Here is a 20,061-nt window from a genome sequence, read left to right as displayed (position 1 = left end):
TTTCTGAGTCATGAGTCTTACAACTCCATTGGTCACAGCAGAATAAACGTGCCCTTTGCAAGTTTAAAAATAAGTCTCCAATCCTTTATCAAATTGACCAGGTTTAATGTAAGGCAATATGTAATGTAATGTAATTTAATGTAATGTAAGGAAAATGAACATATCAGCAACATCTGGCACGACATGACAAAAAGTAATGTGAAACCATTATCTCTGCCAATAAATCAGTAGCACTAGATATGTAGGTAATGATGATGATCCATCTTGTGTAGTAAGTTCTGTTTACCATCATAAATGATCTTTAAAATATGAGGCATTGATGCAAGACTGATTGCAAACGGGTCAAATATAGTAAGAGTTCATTGGAGAAAAGCCAAATAATTGGAAAATGTGCTGATCGACGAATCTAAAACATAGCAGCAGGACATGACTTTGTCAATGATTTATCTCCCAACCATTACGTGCACTGCCCAATGCAGCTATTTTTTGTCATGAGCGCCTTTCAAATAATGCCTTAATCAGAAAGAACAAGAATAATGCCCGATGAAATAGGAGATATCAAACCAGGGCCACTGCCAACATTTCACAGAGCAGCAAGAGTTCGCAAGGGCTTGCAGTATTTACCTTGCTATTAATGGATTAACATCAAAGCCTGGACTCCTTTTCATTTTCACGTTGCCTCTTGAGTTCTTAGTAGTTGGGAGTATTTTGGTGTTGGCATGAGCCTGCTAATTTCACATAGATTGAAGGGTAAACAACAATGCAGGAGCTAATGATACAATACTGCCCTGACAACAATGATTTACATGTACAGAAACTGAAAACCAGTTGAAATTAGCTGAAGGAAGGAAACAAGAAAAAGGTCATAACAATTAAGTCTCCAAGGAAGGACAAGAAAGGAAAGGTGAATAAACATGGTGAGACTGATGGACTGAACTGTGTGTGCATTTCGATGCAAGTATTATGGGCCTGGATCAGTGTACCAGAACCTAGAGTACTGGATCAGTGTATATCAGTGATGATACAGGGCAGAAAATGGTGGAGTGATTCATCGGGTCAGGCAGCATCTCTGGAGATCGGATGGTCCTGACCTGAAATGTCACCCATCCACGTTCTTCAGAAAGGCTGCCTGACCTGCTGAGTTACTCCAGCACTTTGTATCCTTACTTCCCCTCAAATTGTTTGCATGGGTTAAAACTGAATGTGTTAAATAATGGCCTTAAAGCTTTGGCCTCTAGTACTTTCAACATTTCCACCCTGGGATAAGGCACACAAAATAAAGGAAACATGAGGTGTTACATTTTGAGCGGGTGATATGTGCTTAACTACTATGACTTTAAGGAGGATGCAAGAAGGGAGATACATCGAGATATCTCTGCACAAATATAAAACTGATAGTTGCATGGCTCGTTAGCAAATCAATTAAGTAAACCTGTGGGATTTTTTGCTTTGTACACAAAGGCTGGTACACAAATCCACAATGTATTTTAAAACCATCTCAAAAGTTCAGCAGCCGACAGAACATTGCATCACATTACATTTGCCATTAACTTCAGGATATTGAGACATCCCAGAGGATAGTTAAGGGATTCTCTAAGAATTATTTAGGATTATTGATGCGTGAACAAATAGGAGAAGCTAGGTTTTATCACCTTGGAACCGAGAAAGCCGAGAAGCGTGTTGATAAAATCATGAAGCACAAGATCGAAAAATGGAGAAACTATTTCCGTCGCTGCTAAGCCAAAAACCAAAGGACAGGGATTTAAGCTTGTACACATCAAGGGTCTTACCATGGATCCAAGCATCAACAATTTCAAACTCCCAAGTGCAAAAGTTTCAAATGCAAGTCGCTAAAATTCCACGGATGTTTTCTAGGTCATTGACTGGGACTGATAAATCCTCTGGTGATATTTACCTTCTGTGCATGCTTTCCCTTCACTATTATTGTTACACAGATAGCTGTAAATTACAAAGCATTGAATTCAGTACAGTCAGTTTTGGTGCCAAAGGTTTGATTTATGAGGTAACATAAAATACTCTCTTATGGATTTGTGTCTGCTTTTAGAAGCAAGAAGCAAGTGTAGACATGTCGTAGTCCAGTAAAATCAATCTTAAATGATCAAAATGGTCTGTAAATGATGCTAAATTTTCCTGTAGGTTTTAACAATTTTTCTTTCTTTTTCTTTTCAGGCAGCAAACAGTTATCTGCGAGATCAATGGTTTCATTCGCTGCAGTGGAAGGTAGGTTGTGTCACTGCTATCTAAAAATCAATGACACTTGGCAAATGTAACAACTAGTCTGAAGAAGGATTCCGACCCGAAACGTCACCTATTCACGTCTTCCAGCACTGAGTTTTTTCTTTGTAAACCAGCATCTGCCATTCCTCGAACGAAGAAGGGCAACGACCCAAAACGTCACTTATTCCTTTTCTCCAGAGATGCTGCCTGACCCGCTGAGTTTCTCCAGTATTTTGTGTTGATTTTCTGCCATTCCTTGTATCTACAACTAGCTGCTCAAAGTGGAATGAAACAGAATAATTTGGGCAGAATTTGTTCATTGTCCATGCAGAGGGCATTGAAAAATTGAAGGTCCAAGAGGACTCCAATTTTATATTCAGCCGAACTGGCTTAGATTTGGCACCACCCAGAACATATTCCTATTCACTGCCAGCCAGTGAATCTTTCAATTTAGTGAAAGGAAAATTAGTTGGCGATTGACTGCAATAGCAGAGGAGCGATTGATCAGGGAAGCTGGCTGTAAAAAAACCATAGGAAGTGAATGAAACAGAATGATTTTGTGGTTTAAAAAAAATCATATTTAGCAGACCAAAAGTGTTATCTTACAATCATCAGTCCAAATTCATTGGTGTATGACAGGCAGAAGAGAGATTGCAGGAGAAAATAGGGACAGTCTGCAATATATAAACATGAGGGGTGTCAGTCTTTGGAGAGGTCTGGTTCGCTTGTCCATGTGGAGGTGGATTGTACCAAAGAGGATTAGGCAACATATATCGCCTTCAATGCTTTAATGCCAATGCTGACCACAGCCTCGACTACAGTAGTCGGTGGACAGTGATCGCGACGCAAATTGTTTGGGTAATATGGCATTCGAGGCTAATATCCAAGAGCATGGGCAAGTTGAAAGATGGGGCTACCAAGCTGTCGCACTATTAGCGTTTGTTGGTGGAGTATACAGGTCAGTGAACACAGCTGTATTATAGGCACAAAATGCTGGAGTAACACAGCAGGACAGGCAGCATCTCTGGAGAAAAGGAATGGGTGACATTTTAGGTTGAGACCTTCGACCCAAAAAGTCACCCATTCCTTCTCTCCAGAGATGCTGCCTGCCCCGCTGAGTTACTTCAGCACTTTGTGTCTATCTTCAGTTTAAACCAGCATCTGCAGTTCCTTCCTACACGTACAACTCTTGGGTATTAGTCCGTATTAACAGGTAAATGAACAAAGCTGTATTGTTGGTTGATAGGTGAGTAATGTGATTGGTGTCTGAGATTAGTGTTGCATTTGGTGGTGCATTGCATTTGAAGCTGCAGCCACTGACATTATCATTGATAAGAAATCATTGAAGCTCCTTTGCCACTGTATCCAGGCCTTCAGCACTTCACCCAGGCATTGGCCTCCAGAATTGACCATCTCTGTGGCCTTCCAACTGTTTGTGTACACATTCTCCTCTTCCCTGATGATATAGGGCATTTACCCTCCCTTGGAGGCGAAAGTGGAAATGCAGTGAAATGGAATACTTTATTGTCACATGTGACTAGGCACAGTGAAATTCTTTGCTGCATACCCAATGTATACAAATAGCGGCCACCTACAGCACTGACAAAGTTACAAAGCACCTCCCCCTTTTGTTCTCCCCTCCCCCCCCCCATAGCGGTTCCCCCCCATGCCGGGTCCCCATTGTCCTTTATCCCCCCCTCCTTCTATTGTCCATTGTTCTGCCCCTTTCCCCCTCACGGCACCCCCCCCCCCCCACGCTGGGTGCTCCATTGTTCTGCCCCTCCCACCCTCACGGTGATCCTCCACGCCCACATTGACCATCGACCACAGGTCGACCGGCGAGGCATCGCCACCGGCGCGAGGCTTCCCCACCACCGGGGCCCCATCGTCGCGAGGCCTCACCGGTCTCGACGCCCCACTTCACGCCTCCGTGGTGCCGACCCGGGCTTCTACGCGGCGATCTCGTGCAGTAACAGAAAATCTCGTGCCTACATGAACTGTTTTCCTGAGTTAAATTTAAATGTAAAATAACGCTGAACGGCTACTGCCGGCACAGTGAACCACTCCTTTGTGCTCTTGAACTTTAACAGCTTTAATTAATCATCACTTATCCCAGCTCTTTTTCATTGTAAGTTAATGAATTAAGCTTCGTATTTCTTTTTATAAATGAATAGCATCATTTCATAAAGTTGATTCTGAGTTGTTCCCAGGTGACTGTCTGTTGTCATGGCTCCTTTTATCCCTACAACTAAAGCAAATTATTATCCTTGACTGATAGTGTATGCACAAAGCCATTGTTTTAAAGTTATTAATCTGAGCATTTATTTCCTTCTCCCCCACTCACTCACCTTTCAGAGTTCACGTGTTGAGTCGATGCTCACAAGCCCAGTTGCCTCCTGCTGCTCGTGTAACTGTCCAAATCTGAAATTTGCAGTCCGAAGAAAGGTCCTGACCCAAAACATCACTTCTCCTTATTCCCCAGAGATGCTGCCTACCCCGCTGAGTTACTCCAGCATTTTGTGTCTATTTCTGTGCAAATCGTACCTTGTTATCACCTAATGTTCTTACACGTGTTAGATAGTTAATTTTCCACTTCTAAATTCTGTGAGGCCAATTACAGTGCAATTCACAACCCCACAGATAATTTTGCAAAGTTTAGCGAGCAAACCTTTGATTGTCGTTCTCAGATTTAGTAGAGACACAGGAAACCACGGTTGCCCTTTGCTCTGTCTGATTTAGTTTGGGTTTTTAGTAAAACCTGGATCAATCAATTTTCTGACAGTTCATTCCTGTGTGCATTAGAACATTACAGTGCCTTCTGAAGGGTCTCGACCCAAAACATCACCTACTCCGTTTCTCCAGAGATCCTGTCTGACCCGTTGAGTTACTCCAGCTTTTTGTGTCTATCGTCGGTTTCAACCAGTATCTACTGTTCCTTCCTACACGTAACATGATAGTATTGCGTAGTATGGATATTCTTGCAGTTCAAACTTATGCCCACTAATTTAGCCCCTAGCATTTTATTTTAGTTGCCCAGACACTGCAAAATTATCATTGTCAACCTTCCAATCACTGGTTTTAATCTACTGTAGGTGGTAGTCAAACTATTACATTTTGTACACCTTGTCGTATATTGAAGGGATGGAATATTTCATTTGGATTGCATGGCAATCGCATGATTTTTTTCCCAAGAAAAAACGTAATCCTTCCTCTGAAAATACTGATCAACAGCGAGATGCTAGGGCCCATAGATTTCAAAGAATTGGTCGAAATAGAGGAGAGTCAGGGAAAAGTTTGACCCTGGAGGAATGGGGCAATGCCTGAAGGGGTGGCATCAAGGCAGAATGTGCCATTACATCTTGAAGCTATTTGGATGTGTACAGCATGGTGGGGCAGATATTCTTTTGACCTTATAGATATGGCTGGCCCAATGGCCTCTTTAGGAGCCACAAATTTTCGATTGCTCTGTGGAATGTATCATGTGGGTCAAAATCCGAAATCCTGAGGAATGCAAACTTTGCTGCATGACCTTTTGCTCCCCCACCCTTCCTAAAAGCATCAAGCAGCAGTTTCCAATGGCTCCTCGACGATTGCAGTTGCTTTACAACAGATTTATCATTGAGAGATGGTCAGTCCCTCAAGGACAGGCACCGCACTCCACTGATCACTGATGGAATATCGGGGTGGGGTGGAGTTTGTGGCCTTGATGATAATGGTTTGCAATCCCACAGAAAGAAAATCATGCCTACGTATTTACAGCCGATAGGATATTAAGATCCGCATCATTTGTGAAGTGTGTATCCATCCTTCAGTATCGCAACGGTAACATTAATTAAATGTTCCCAATTTTGGGGGGGGGGTCCAGAATCAGGGGTGACAGTTTAAGAATTAAGGGGTAGGCCATTTAGGACTGAGATGAGGAAAAACCTTTTCACCCAGAGAGTTGTGAATCTGTGGAATTCTCTGCCGCAGAAGGCTGTGGAGGCCAATTCATTGGATGTTTTCAAGAGAGAGTTAGATTTAGCTCTTAAGGCTAATGGAATCAAGGGAAAAAGTGGGAATGGGGTACAGATTTTGGATGATCAGCCATGATCATATTGAATGGAGGTGCTGGTTCGAAGGGCCAAACGGCCAACTCCTGCACCTATTTTCTATGTTTCTAATTGCACATTAATGTAGGTTTTGGAGGTCACTGGTCTGTGCCTAGCAACCACTGTGTAAGTGCATCACATGCATGGAGGCCAGCAATATAATTTAATGACGTGCATTATACATAGTCCAGTCTAGGACTTTCAGCTGTGGAGAATTTATGATCGAGATTTTACATTGCAACAATTTTTTCTCAATGTGAATCTATGAAGCAAGTTTCCCTACTCCTCGAGCTTTATCTTTGCTGCCTTGCAAAATTTATGGCACTCCTTTAATGTTACTGTCAAGCCTGCAGGTAGCATTGCAAATAAATATGCTGAAGGCAGATCCCACCGCTATCACAGCTGTCAACCTTTAAAATGAAAAGTAAATACTCGTGTCTCTCTGCTTCATAAATTACCTCCTTGTACATGGCTTCTCCTATTAATAGACTTGCACCTGAGTCTCTTAGTGCGACTTGCCTCAAGGGATTCTGAACAGTGTGTACCAAGGTACCTCAGGAGCAAACTAAACATCCATTATCCCCTTTGTTTGATTTGTCTACCCTTTGTTTTTGATACACAGTCAACAACAGAATTTCCACAAGATCAAAGAAGGACAAGTGCCATAAAGTGCTGGTGTATGTTTCTTGGCACATACAAGTGGTAAATTCTTGTTTTCACATTTGCTTTGATGTACATCAAAACTACTGACAAGAGTAAAGTTCGCTTGCAACTTGTGGGAGTGGGATGAAGGGCTGTGCTTGAAATGATTCTGGATTATTGCGCTGAAGAACGCTTCTGGGCGTGAAGTTCTGAATGACTCAAAATCAGGACCTTTTTCTTGATTGTAAATAATGTGACCTCTGACATTTTGACAGTGTTGAAAACCTCCTCATCAAGTCTCGTGAGCTGTTTTGAGATTAAATGTCTCATGTAAATGCATCGCAACAATTCTGTAGATGTGCTCCAGTTTTAAAATCCCACTATAAATCTTCTTTGAATCTCCTCCCCTGCATAACAATGCATGCACCAAGCGGCAAATCCAAATGCTTTAATCCAGGCGTCCTTCAGTTCACATTATCTCACCACGATCACATCCGCAACAGGAACAGGGTGGCAAGGTGGCGCAACGGTAGAGTTGCTGCCTTACAGCAGCTTGGAGCGCCAGAGACCCGGGTTCGTTCCCGACTACGGGCGCTGTCTGCATGCAGTTTGTACGTTCTCCCCGTGCCCTGCGTGGGTTTTCTCCGAGATCTTTGGTTTCCTCCCACACTCCAAAGACGTACAGGTTTGTAGGCTAATCGGCTTGGTTAATGTAAAATTGTCCTGAGTGTGTGTAGGATAGTGTTAATATAGGGGGATCACTGGTCGGCGCGGACCCAAAGGGCCCGTTTCCACACTGTATCTTTAAATTAAACTAAACTAAACTGTTTAAAGGAGATTTATTAACTGCCTTTCATCTAAACTAATCTTCCACAGTGGTTTCATGATCTTATGACCTGGTAAGAATTTCATTGTTCTGTTTCGGGACATATGACAATAAAACATTCTTGACTCTTGAAGGAACCGACTGAAGATCAGGAGAAAGAAGAGTGGTGATCATACACCAATACTCAAACCTGCAGGATGTGGCTGGTGTCGTCTGTCGTCTGATCGCAGTTATTCACCTTCATATGTTGTATGTACAATGTACATGCAGATAAATCTAAAGATGGCATCGAAGGCCACATTTCCAAATTCGTAATTGTCACATTGGAGATGAATGCATTAAATTATAGATACATTAATAAACTAGGTTAATGGGCAAACTGTGGCAGCGGAAGCTCAGGCAACTGGGATCATTCACTTTGGACCAAACACAATGGAGCAGATCACTTCCAGATGGCAGAAAAACAAAAACCATGGAGATCTGGAGCCACAGTGGTGGATAAACTTGGGGTCATAAAGTCATAAAGGTCATAAGTGAGAGAAGCAGAATTTGGCCTATCAAATCTACTCCGCCATTCAATCACAGCTGATCTATCTCTCCCTCCTAACCCCGTTCTCCTGCCTTCTCCCCATAACCCCTGACACCCGTACTAATCAAGAATCTTATCTATCTCTGCTGTAAAAATATCTATTGATAATTGGGTTGTTTTCTTTGACGCATCAGTGGCCATCAGGAAACTTGATAGAAGTTTATAAAACTATGGTGGCATAGAAAGGCTAGCTGATCAAAGTTTTTAATCCCAGGGTTGGGAATATCAAAGACATCGTTCTAAAGGGAGTAGGGGGAAGTTTAAAAGAGATTTACGATGCAATTTCTTCTTACACAGAGGGTGATAGATGAAGATGGCAGGAAAGGTGATAGAAGCAGATATAGTTATAGCTTTTAAGTGACAGACTGACACATGAACAGGCAGGCAGTGGAGGGATCTGTAGCATTTGCAGGCAGATAGGAGGAAATTAGATAGGCATCATGATCGGTGCAGATATAGTGGGCCGATGGGCCTGTTCCTGTGCTGTACTGTTATATGTTCTATGACAGAACATTCTAGGGGCAGGGTGAACAGCCCGAGATCACAGAGCATATATGTGCTAGATGGTGGGATTAGGTTGGGCAGATAATTTTTGACCAGCATAGCTATGATGGGCCAAATGGCCTTCTTTTGTACCACATGGTTAAAGAACGATTTGACCATAATCGTGGGGAATCAACAGAGTAGATGAGAAGAGACATTATGTGTTGGTTGGAGAGTTTGGGGCCTGGAAACAAACTAAATCAAAAATTGGACTCCGACCTTTAACGAGCAAAGTCTGGACAATTTTTCTGCAAATAACGATTCATTCTAGGTCAATTGGTAACTATAAATGTGATTAGATTTTTGTTGACTAAAGGCATTACTGGTTATGTGGATCCACGGGTTAGGTCGTAGATCAGTTATCATTTCATTGAATGGTGGAACTTAAGAGGAGAAATGTCTCTTCCATTCCTCTTTTCCTGCAGTCGGAATGAAGGAAGGAAAATGCACTCGAACCTAGGAATGAGGAGCTAAGCCAAGGAACTGAAATGTACGTGTTATTTTGAAAGATGTGGTGAGCTGTCCACTTGAATTGATAACTTAGTTTAGTTTAAAGACACAGTCCATGATGACCATTGATTACCCATTCACGCTGCTCCCACATTAGCCCATTTTCTCAACAACTGCCAACACAACAGGGCCAGTTTTACAGAGCCAATTAGCCTACAAACCCGCACATCTTTGGGATGTGGGAGTAAACCCATGGGGTCACAGGGAGAACATGCAAACTCCACACGGAGAGCTCCAGAGGTCAGGATCGAACCCGGGTCTCAGGCGCTGTGAGGCAGCAGCTCTATCCGCTGGGCTTCGTGGTGAAGACATTCCATAGGATTTTGCAAAGCTGGAAATATGGCCTCACGATCAGTAATTGTTGGAAATAAGCAAACTGTCTCTAATTCGGAGATTATTGTCAATAAGGTAATGGCTGTTGAAGGACAGAAAGATTACTTGGAATTACATGGAGCCGAAAAGTCTCCTCCCATCTTTCATCTGAGAACTTCAGCATAGCTCCTTATTCCTTGCTAGACACAAAATGTTGGAGTAATTCAGCAGGCCAGGCAGCATCCCTGGAGAGAAGGAATGGGTGACGTTTCGGGTCGAGACCCTTCTTCTTTCCAGAGATGCTGTCTGTCCCGCTGAGTTGCTCCAGCATTTTGTGTCTATCTTCGGTTTAAACCAGCATCTGCAGATCCTTCCTACTCCTAATTCCTTTCTCATACATTTATCCAGCCTCCAACCTTCTTAAATCCATCCATTAACATCTTAGTCTCCTGTGGTTCATATTCTCGTCAGTAGTAATGTTGCTTCTGAATTTCCTACTTGATTTCTTGGTAACTGGACAGTAGCTATGCATTGGAACTCTGGCCTTTACATCTGTCCGAAAATAATGACTTCTAGTTTAGCTTTTCCTCTTTAATAGAAACCAAAGAAAAATGTTGAAGTGCTTTTGCAGATGTCTTGAGTTGCTTTCCTGTAAATACCAAATAAGGCAGGTGTGTCTCCACCAGAGGCATTGATACATTCATTAGTGTTGCATTCGGTTGTGTTCACAAACTACCCGTATACCAAGCACTATGTGACCCCTGGGTTTATATCCCTTCTGTTGTTTGAGGGGTGTCTCCACCAGACCTTGCCCCCCAATGTCCCAATGTCGACTGTGGTCCTACCCCACAGAGTCTTGGCGTTGGCTACACCAAGCTCCAGCGAGTCCCTCAGCCCGTACTCCTGCAGCCTGGAATGGGCAAGTTAATGACATTCCCTGACGCACATCTCTCTCTGCTGGGAGGTCGAGCCTTGGCTGTGCTTGTGTGGAGCAATCATTGTAATGTGTGCCATTGAGTAAGAGGCAGGAAGAAGTAAAGCCAGAGTTCAAATTCTCCTGTACTCTCTGCTTCCTGCTGACCGGGGAAAAGAGCTTATCTCCACTGAAACTGCATTATGTTTAACTTCAGTGCATTCTGTGTTTGTTTAGCTTCCGGACCATCCCTGTGTAAACTTGCATAATAAGGTGCAGGATTGTGATAAATGCATAGAATGGCTCTCTATCAAGAGATAGTGATGCCAGCTGGGAGCACATTGAAAAATGATGACCTTTTAAAAGTATGCATAAGATTTGCATGCATGACAACTCATTACATTTACCTTTGATCTGAGCTGGTCATTAAGTACATAGGAATATATTAGGATTGGTGCCTGAGGAGACTTCTGCTCTAACGCAGACACGCTGGCAAGTTATCCAAAAACATTTTGTGGAAGGTGTGGTAGATGCCAAATGGTTCTCCCATGCTTTAAGTTACCAGAGAGGGTGGTCAAAAAGGCTTGTCGGGTGGTCAACTAGGCTTTTGGCACATTGGCCGTCATCAGTCAGAGTATTGAGTATAGAAGTTGGGAGGTCATGTTGCAGTTGTGTGAGACATTGGTGAGGCCACATTTAGAGTATTTTTCAGTTCTGGGCACCATGTTATAGAAAAGATGTTGTCAAGCTGGAAAAGGTACGAAGATGTTGCCAGGACTAGAGGATGTGAGCAATAAGGAGAGGTTGAGTAGGCTGGGACTATTCCTTGGAACGCAGGACGATGAGGGGTGATCTTCTAGAGGTATATAAAATCATGAGAGGAATAGATCGGGTAGATGCACAGTCTCTTGCCCAGAGTAGGTGAATCGAGGACCAGAAGACATAGGTTTAAGGTGAAGGGGAAAAGATTTAATAGAAATCTGAGGGGTAACTTTTTCACACAGTGGGTGGTGGGTGTATGGAACAAGCTGCCAGAGGAGGTAGTTGAGGCTAGGGCTATTCCAACGTTTAAGAAACAGATAAGGCAAGTACATGGATAGGACAGACTTGGAGGGGTATGGACCAAACGCGGACAGGTGGGACTAGTGTAGCTGTGACATGTTTGTGCGTGTGGGCAAATTGGGCTGATGGGCCTGTTTCCATGCCGTGTCACTCAATGACTCTATGACTAAGATGTCGCTGAATTAAGGAGGACGAATGAGTTCCATCTTGTATCCTTTCTGCATTCAGCCACGAATACCTTGGAAAGGCTTTTAAACGAGACAGCAGCTCTGGAGGGTTTTGGAATATCACTTAGAGCAGGAATATATACTGAGACATGCTGTAATTTATAATTGGACGGGAAAGAAATATTAGGCATCGTTTATTTTATGTTGAAATCTGATAGAAATGTTTCTGGTACTTGTGTAACTGAGATCTGAGCAGAGAAGTCTGAAGAATGTTTGACTGTCCCGAGTGGGAATGAAATAAAAAATTGTACACTTTAAAGTGGAAAAGATTTTGGCTGCATTTTGACGCCGAGTTTTGTAAGAATTTACTGTTGTACTTTTTAACTGTCACATGTGAGCCTGCTTGTGAAATCCTTCAGAGAGATTGTAGCAGATTAGAAGGGAGGAAGCCTTTGTGGATGATGAAGGAAGTGGCATTGAGCCTACGCTGGTATGTGAGGCTGCCTACAGGCCAACTCTAACGCACATTGGAAGGCTCAAGGGGGTTATTTGGCCTGATGGATCCAGTTAGTGGCAGATGTCTGGAGACCAACTTTATATATTTCCTGGCCCTCTGTGAAGAGACGTAAAAACCACACGAAGACTTTCCCCTGCGATTTAGCCTAGATTAGTTTCTTCGGCCCACCGAGTTCGTGCTGACCAGTGATCCCCGCACACGAGCACTACCCTACACACACTAGGGACAATTGAACCAAGCCAATTAACCTACAAACCTATTCACCTTTGGAGTGTGGAAGGAAACTGGAGCACCCACAGAAAACCCATGCAGGTCACGGGGGGAACGTACAAACTCCACGCAGGCAGCACCCGCAGTCAGGATAGAACCTGGATCTCTGGCGCTGTAAGGCAGCAACCCTACCGCTGCGCCACCGTGCCGCCCTAAGATTTCCCCCCAATTGTCCCTTCAAAATGCTCCCCTTGGCAAGTTGGAAAGGAATTGTGTAGAGTGCCCCTATCCCCGAGACCGTATGTAAAGCTCTCTTTGTCAATATTAGAATTCCCACATGGACACAATCCTGGATTTGATCAATTTCAGACCTGTTGCCGATGAACACGAAACTCTCACACAATGGATGTGATCATTGCTGGCAAGCCCAAAGTTTGCTGCTCTTTCCTAATTGATATTGTGGAGATGAGCTGCTATCTTTAACTGTTGCTATCTTCCTGGTAATGTCCTCCAACAGCATTGATAAGGAGTTTCAGGATTGATAGCAATGATGATGAAGGACCACCAACATATTTTAAAGTCAGAAGAGTGTATGATTTGCTGTGTGGTGGAAATGCAAGTTCAACTATCATTTGTTTTTGTCTATTGTATTTAATCGAAACTTAAGAAAATTATGGAACTCTGGTGTGTTAAGCATAACACACTTAACACTTTTTGCCTGTGATGGCTCTTTGACTGAGATGGTTCCATCGCTGTGATGGCTCTATGGCTCTATAGCTGAGATGTATCTATTCTCTATAGCTGAGATGTCTCTGTACTCTATAGCTGAGATGTCTCTGTACTCTACAGCTGAGATGTGTCTATACAGCTGAGATGTCTCTGTACTCTATAGCTGAGATGTCAATAGCTGAGATGTCTATACTCGATAGCTGAGATGTCTCCTTTTCCTCTGCAGCTGAGATGTCTCTATACTCTACAGCTGAGATGTCTCTGTACCCTACAGCTGAGATGTCTCTATATAGCTGAGACGTCTCAGCTATATAGAGACATCTCAGCTGACTTGTCTCTGTACTCTCTGGCTGTGATGTATCTATACTCTACAGCTGAGATGTCTCTACACTCTATAGCCAAGATGTCTCTATATCTGAGATTGTCTTTGCGAGCTGTATGTTTTTGAGGGCTCTATGTCTGAGAAGGCCGCCATAAGATTGCAAAGTCTCTATGACTGAGATGGCTCTGGCAAAAAAATGTCCTTCTAAATTGGGATTCATTGTTGGCAGAATAAATTGAGTTCTATTTTGCAAATAATTGAGCTGTATCGATGGAGCACTGAATACGTTTCAATATCTTTGCCTTAATATCAAACATTAGTGAACACAAGCTCAGAGTGAAATTAAATTTTAAAAATGAAGTAAATGGAAGAGAATCCTTAACTTAGTCAAAGTTGCTTAGATCTTTGAACTTTTTTTTTCAATCAGGTTCTTCAGCAGAATGTACGTAGCTTCCATAATTGAACAAAGACTGAGACAATTTTGAATTGCTATATGCCCAATCATTCATCCAGCCCACACCCAGATGAATAGATATACAAAGCTTTGTATTAAAAACATTTGCTTGGTTTCAAATTAAAATTGGGTCTAATGTTCCATATTACTAATATGCATATTTAAAAATATCCAAACAATATTGCTTTCAAGCAGAAGAAATCCTGTATTCATGAAGCACTGTAGTTTTGTAGTCCATACAGTCCTATTCAAAGTTACTGTGATGGAGCAGCAGAGGGCATGAATGTTATCTACATTATGAGATATAACTGTGTTTGAAAGTACTTTCAGTAACATTGTCAGTTTGCCATCATCAGATCATATTCTACCCACTTAAACATTGGGACGCTGCACTTTTTGTTACTTTAGTTTGACAAAATAATACATTCTTCCACATACAAAAAAGATGTTTCTATAAAGCTAGACCAATGGGGTTGTTACTTGACTGATCTACTTGAAATGCTCTAATGACATCTTAAGCCACAGGTGCTTCAAGGACTAGATATTTAATTCAAAAATTCCAGAATCCAAAATCAAAATGGCTGTTTTCACGGATAATGAAGATTGCATAGAGATAATAAATATGTTGTTGATGTCAAGCACCTTCAGTACACATACAACATACGATCAAGCTTCTTCCACAATGCCTCATTATGAAATGCTCAGAAGTTCATTTCGTCTTCATGCTTTTGTGCAAGTCTACAAACCTGTATTCCAATTTATAAACCAAACACAATATGCTGGAGGAACTCAGCAGATCAGTCAGCATCTGTGGAGAGAATGGTCGGATGATGTTCTGAGGCGGAACCCTTCTGCAGACTGGTTTGAAGAAAGGTCCCGACCCGAAAAGTCATCTGTCCCTTTCCTACACTGATGCTGCCTGACCTGCTAAGTTCCTACAGCGCTGGTATTTTGCTCAAGATTCCAGCATCTGCAGTTTCTTGTGTTTCTATGTTATGACAACATTCTGCTCCTATCTATCAGCAAGATTTACCTTCCCGTGTTCTTTCTCTTTAAAAAAAAGAATAATGCATTGTGTAATTTTCTGTTCAAAACATATTTTGTCTTTCCTTTGAAAAATATTCACATGTCAGTCACGAAAGGACATTAATTCAGTTTAATGCAGCATTAAAACGTCTGATTGCTACCCCATTTATGATTCTTTACACATAAAACAATGACATATTAAGCAAGGTCACCTTTAAAGGAGAAGGGAGGGGAACATTATATTTGGTGAGAATTTATATTGATGTTACTTGCTTTGGTCAGCATTATGTTTGCTGTTTGATCTGTCATTCGATACTGGCTACTCTCCCGAAAGGCATTCTGGCCATTTTGTTTCAGCCATAGAAGCGTTTTGTTCTTTTCTGGAAAGAAATGATTTGAAAACATTTGGTTCTCTCTCTACGATTTTTTTGCTCTTGATGCCTTTTAGTTTCTAATATGTTGCAACATTCTTTAACTCAGTTTATCCCACACTCCGTTGTAATGCAATGACCTCAACATTCTTAAGAACTATTAGCAATTCGAAGAAATCACTCATTGTAAGGTTAGCAGATACTGAACTTGGTATTTAAAATGATTTTAATGGAAATCTCGATATATTCTTAGAAACCTTGGGAATATTCTGGTTTTCAGAAGGTGAAGTAGAATTTAATTGGAACAAAGCAGAATCAGCCTGCTTGGATTTCTCGGCGTGCGTGTTGCCTTAAGAATAAAGATTCGATAGACTAAGTGCGTAGGAAGGAACAGCAGATAGTAGTTTACATCGAAGGTAGACACAAAATGCTGGAGTAACTCAGCAGGTCGGGCAACATCTCCGGAAAAAAGCAATAGGTAATGTTTCAAACAGACTGAATTCTGTCTGAAGAAGGGTCTCAACCTGAAAAGTCACCTATTCCTTTGCTCCAGAGATGCTGCCTGACCCACTGAGTTACTCCAGCATTCTGTACCTATTTTAGATCGACTAGGCTTGTACTTGAAGTTCAAAAGTGTAGGAGGGGATTTGATTGAAACAATAAGGTCAAGATGAGCCTTGAGGATGGATGCAAAGAGGACATTTGATTTATTATTGAATTTTAGAACGTCTTTGGAATGCGATCTGCTCCCAAGGTCTTGTTTTTTTTTGTTTCAACATGACCTTTTCACCTTCTTGTTGGCGAGGAATGACACCATGACTGTTGTGGAATGGAGTCAAGAGCGCTCACATGAAAAGATGTGGTTGAGGAGGTCTATTAGGATTCTCTTTTACTTTCAAACTGCTCTCTTTCTCCATAGTCCCCCCTCTGCTTGGTTCTCCTTGGACTTGAGCCATGGGTATTCAGACTGTAGAAAGACTTAAAATGCTGAATTAACTCATAATCATAATCAATCATAATCATACTTTATTAACCAAGTATATTTTGCAACATAAGAGGAATTTGCGGGTCTCTGGAGAGAAGGAATGGGTGACATTTCAGGTCGAGACCCTTCTTCAGACTGATGTCAGGGGAGAAGGGGATACATGGATAAGGAAGTGTAAGGTGTGAAAATGGAGGCCAAGAACCATTCAGACTGTAGATGGCCTTGACAGCACTTTGGAAACAACATGCCTTCTCCCCATACCCCCTGACTCCGCTATCCTTAAGAGCTCTATCTAGCTCTCTCTTGAATGCATTCAGAGAATTGGCCTCCACTGCCTTCTGAGGCAGAGAATTTCACAGATTTACAACTCTGACTGAAAAGTTTTTCCTCATCTCAGTTCTAAATGGTCTACCCCTTATTCTTAAACTGTGGCCCCTGGTTCTGGACTCCCCCAACATTGGGAACATGTTTCCTGCCTCTTAGCTGGCAGTGTTGTTGAGTTAAGCAATTCTTATTCTGGGAGCTAGTCCCATCTTGGAACTTGAATTTCATCCATATCATAGGATGCCGTGTCGCGAACTGTTGCAGTTTTGTTAGTCTCAGCTTGTTTAACTTGCAAACAAAGTTTGAGAGACAGTACGGCTCAGTACGCAATAGTTGAGTGACTTTCAATCAAGATTAAAGTGAGCTTCTGGAGTGACTCAGCGGGTTAGGCAGCATCTCTGGAGAAAAGGAATAGGTGACGTTTCAGGTCGAGACCCTTCTTCAGACTGGATCTTCTCCCTATGCCTGGGACAATTTTGGCAGATTCGTGGATTGAAGATGCGTTCAATTTTACTTTTGATTGAGCACTCCCAGCTTGGTGACGAGGCCCATTTTAAAGTTCTCATATGACTTAAGGTTGCTGTAAGGAAATATTCCAGCAGACTAAATTAATCAAAGTTATAGGCTACATCAATAGACAAATAGTGCTCAGAAAGATGTCTGTTCAGTAAGAATCGCTAATGTTAGCTCATCTCAAATGAACAGCAGTAACTGTCAAAGTACCAAGCGGTATGGAAGAGTGAACAGATTTGTACTTATTTGTTTCATTTTCCAATAATCAATGAGGCCATCTAACTACAGGGCAGCACAAAGGTGCAGCGGTAGAGCTATTACCTTACAGTGGCATAGACCCGGGTTCCATCCTGACTACGGGTGCTTGTCTGTACAGAGTTTGTACATTCTCCCCAGTACAAACTCCGTACACACAAGCACCCGTAGTCAGGATCGAACACGGGTCTTTGGCACTGTAAGGCAGTAGCTCTACAGCGTGAGTTTTCTCCGAGATCTTCGGTTTTCTACCACACTCCAAAGACATAGAAAATAGGTGCAGAAGGAGGCCATTTGGCCCTTTGAGCCAGCACCGCCATTCATTGTGATCATGGCTGATTCATCCACAATCAGTAACCCGTGCCTGTCTCCTCCCCATATCCCTTGATTCCGCTAGCCCCTAGAGCTCTATCTAACTCTTTAAAATTCATCTATTGAATTGGCCTCTCCTGCCTTCTGTGGCAGAGAATTCCACAAATTCACAACTCTCTGGGTGAAAATGTTTTTTCTCATCTCAGTTTTAAATGGCCTCCCCTTTATTCATAAACTATGGCCCCTGGTTCTGGACTCCCCCAACATTGGGAACATTGTTGCATCTAGCTTGTCCATCTATTATTTTATATGTTTCTATAAGATCCCCTCTTATCCTTCTAAATTCCAGTGAATACAAGCCCAGCCTTTCCAATCTTTCCTCATATGACAGTCCCACCATCCAAGGGATTAACCCTGTGAACCTATGCTGCACTGCCTCAATAACAAGGATGTCCTTCCTCAAATTTAGGGACCAAAACTGCTCACAATACTCCAGATGTGGTCTCACCAGGGCCATGTACAACTGCAGTAGGACCTCTTTACTCCGATACTCAAATCCTCTTGCTATGAAGGCCAACATGCCATTAGCTTTCTTCACTGCCTGTTGTACCTGCATGTTTACTTTCAGTGACTGATGTACAAGGACACCCAGGTCTCGTTGCACTTCCCCTTTTTCCTAATCTGACACCATTGGAATAATAATCTGCCTCCTTGTTCTTGCCGCAAAAGTGGATAACCTCACATTTATCTACATTCTACTGCATCTGCCATGCATCTGCCCACCCACTCAACCTGTCCAAATCACCCTGCAACCTCCGAGCATCCTCTTTGCAGTTCACACTGCCACCCAGCTTTGTGTCATCTGCAAACTTGCTAGTGTTACTTTTTAGTCCATCATCTAAATCATTAATATATATTGTAAATGGTTCCAGCCCCAGTACTCTGCCTTGCGGCACTCTACTCGCCACTGCCTGCCATTCTGACGTACAGATTTGTCGGTTAATTGGCTTGCAATAAAAAAAATGTAAACATGTAAATTGTCCCTCGTGTGTGTAGGATAGGGTCAGTGTGTGGGGATCGCTGGTCAGTGTGGACTCGGTGGGCCAAAGGGCCAGTTTCCACACTGTATCTCTAAACTAAACTAAGCTTTAAAAAGTACAACAAGATAACGCTTTAAGTTACAGTTAGCCTTCCTCGCGAATGATCGGACATTGAAACACATAGACATGAATCATTCACTCGATGGGTAGCGCTCTCGACTGCAGTGCACAGGTCTAGGCAGAAAAGCCAAGTGCAGCACTGTGCGAGTGCACCACTGGCAGAGATCAGGCCTCTGAATGAGGTCTGGAATGAAAAATGGTCTACGAGACAAAACATAGACAGGTTTGGTCAGATGGTTGTTTTGGTACGAGAGAGAAGAAACTCAGATGTCAGAAGGTGGACACAAAAAGTTGGAGTAACTCAGCGGGATAGGCAGCTTCTCTGGAGAGAAGGAATGGGTGACATTTTAGGTCAGAAGGTAGATGGCATGCTGAGTAGGGTGGCCAACTGTCCCGTATTAGCCGGGACATCCCGTATTGGGCTAAATTGGTTTGTCACGTAAGGGACCGCCCTTGTCCCGTATTAGGCCCGGGGGGCGCTGTAGGCCCGGACATTGTAGGCCCGGACACTGTAGGCCCAGGGGCCACTGTAGGCCCGGACAGTATAGGCTGGAGGCCTAACGGGGGTTGCATAACAACCCGCCTCCCGGCCCGGGCAGCCGCAATTGGTGGTGCTGGAGCACGTGGCCGCTGGCTGGGTGAGGTCACGTGGGGTGCGGGTGGTGACGCCACCTTTTGCCCCTTATTTGGGAATAAGTTGGCAACCCTAATGCTGAGTGTAGGAGGGGCATGGGGATATGGTGTCTCTCGCTCCTGGTTTCACATTTGGGTCCTTTCAGTGGAAGCTTCCCTGTGACTGAGCAAACAGACTACTGCCAGGTGCCACCTTTCACAAAGGAGCACAAAGTAGGCTTTAAGACATGTACTTTGCATGGGAATGATCACAGGACATCTGAGCCCATATAGCAGCAAATGCAGCATGAACTGAAAGTAAACACTTTAAGTGGGCTTTCCGCTGTCATATTACTTGCCCAAAAAATAAGCTGTGCA

General features: G+C 42.9%; 1 protein-coding gene across 2 annotated transcripts in view; it reads left to right on the top strand.

Moving 5' to 3' along the window:
• Positions 1-20,061, top strand: part of cmip (c-Maf inducing protein) — a 248,695-nt gene that overhangs the window by 147,377 nt on the left and 81,257 nt on the right. For both annotated transcript variants that reach the window (XM_078400764.1, XM_078400763.1), the window contains exon 3: positions 2,191-2,241. In XM_078400764.1, coding sequence (XP_078256890.1) covers positions 2,191-2,241 — 51 coding nt within the window. The remainder of the gene's footprint in view (positions 1-2,190; positions 2,242-20,061) is intronic.

Source organism: Rhinoraja longicauda, chromosome 6 (assembly GCF_053455715.1).
Source record: "Rhinoraja longicauda isolate Sanriku21f chromosome 6, sRhiLon1.1, whole genome shotgun sequence".
NCBI classification, from domain to species: domain Eukaryota; kingdom Metazoa; phylum Chordata; class Chondrichthyes; order Rajiformes; family Arhynchobatidae; genus Rhinoraja; species Rhinoraja longicauda.
This window is presented reverse-complemented; position numbering and strand designations above follow the sequence as displayed.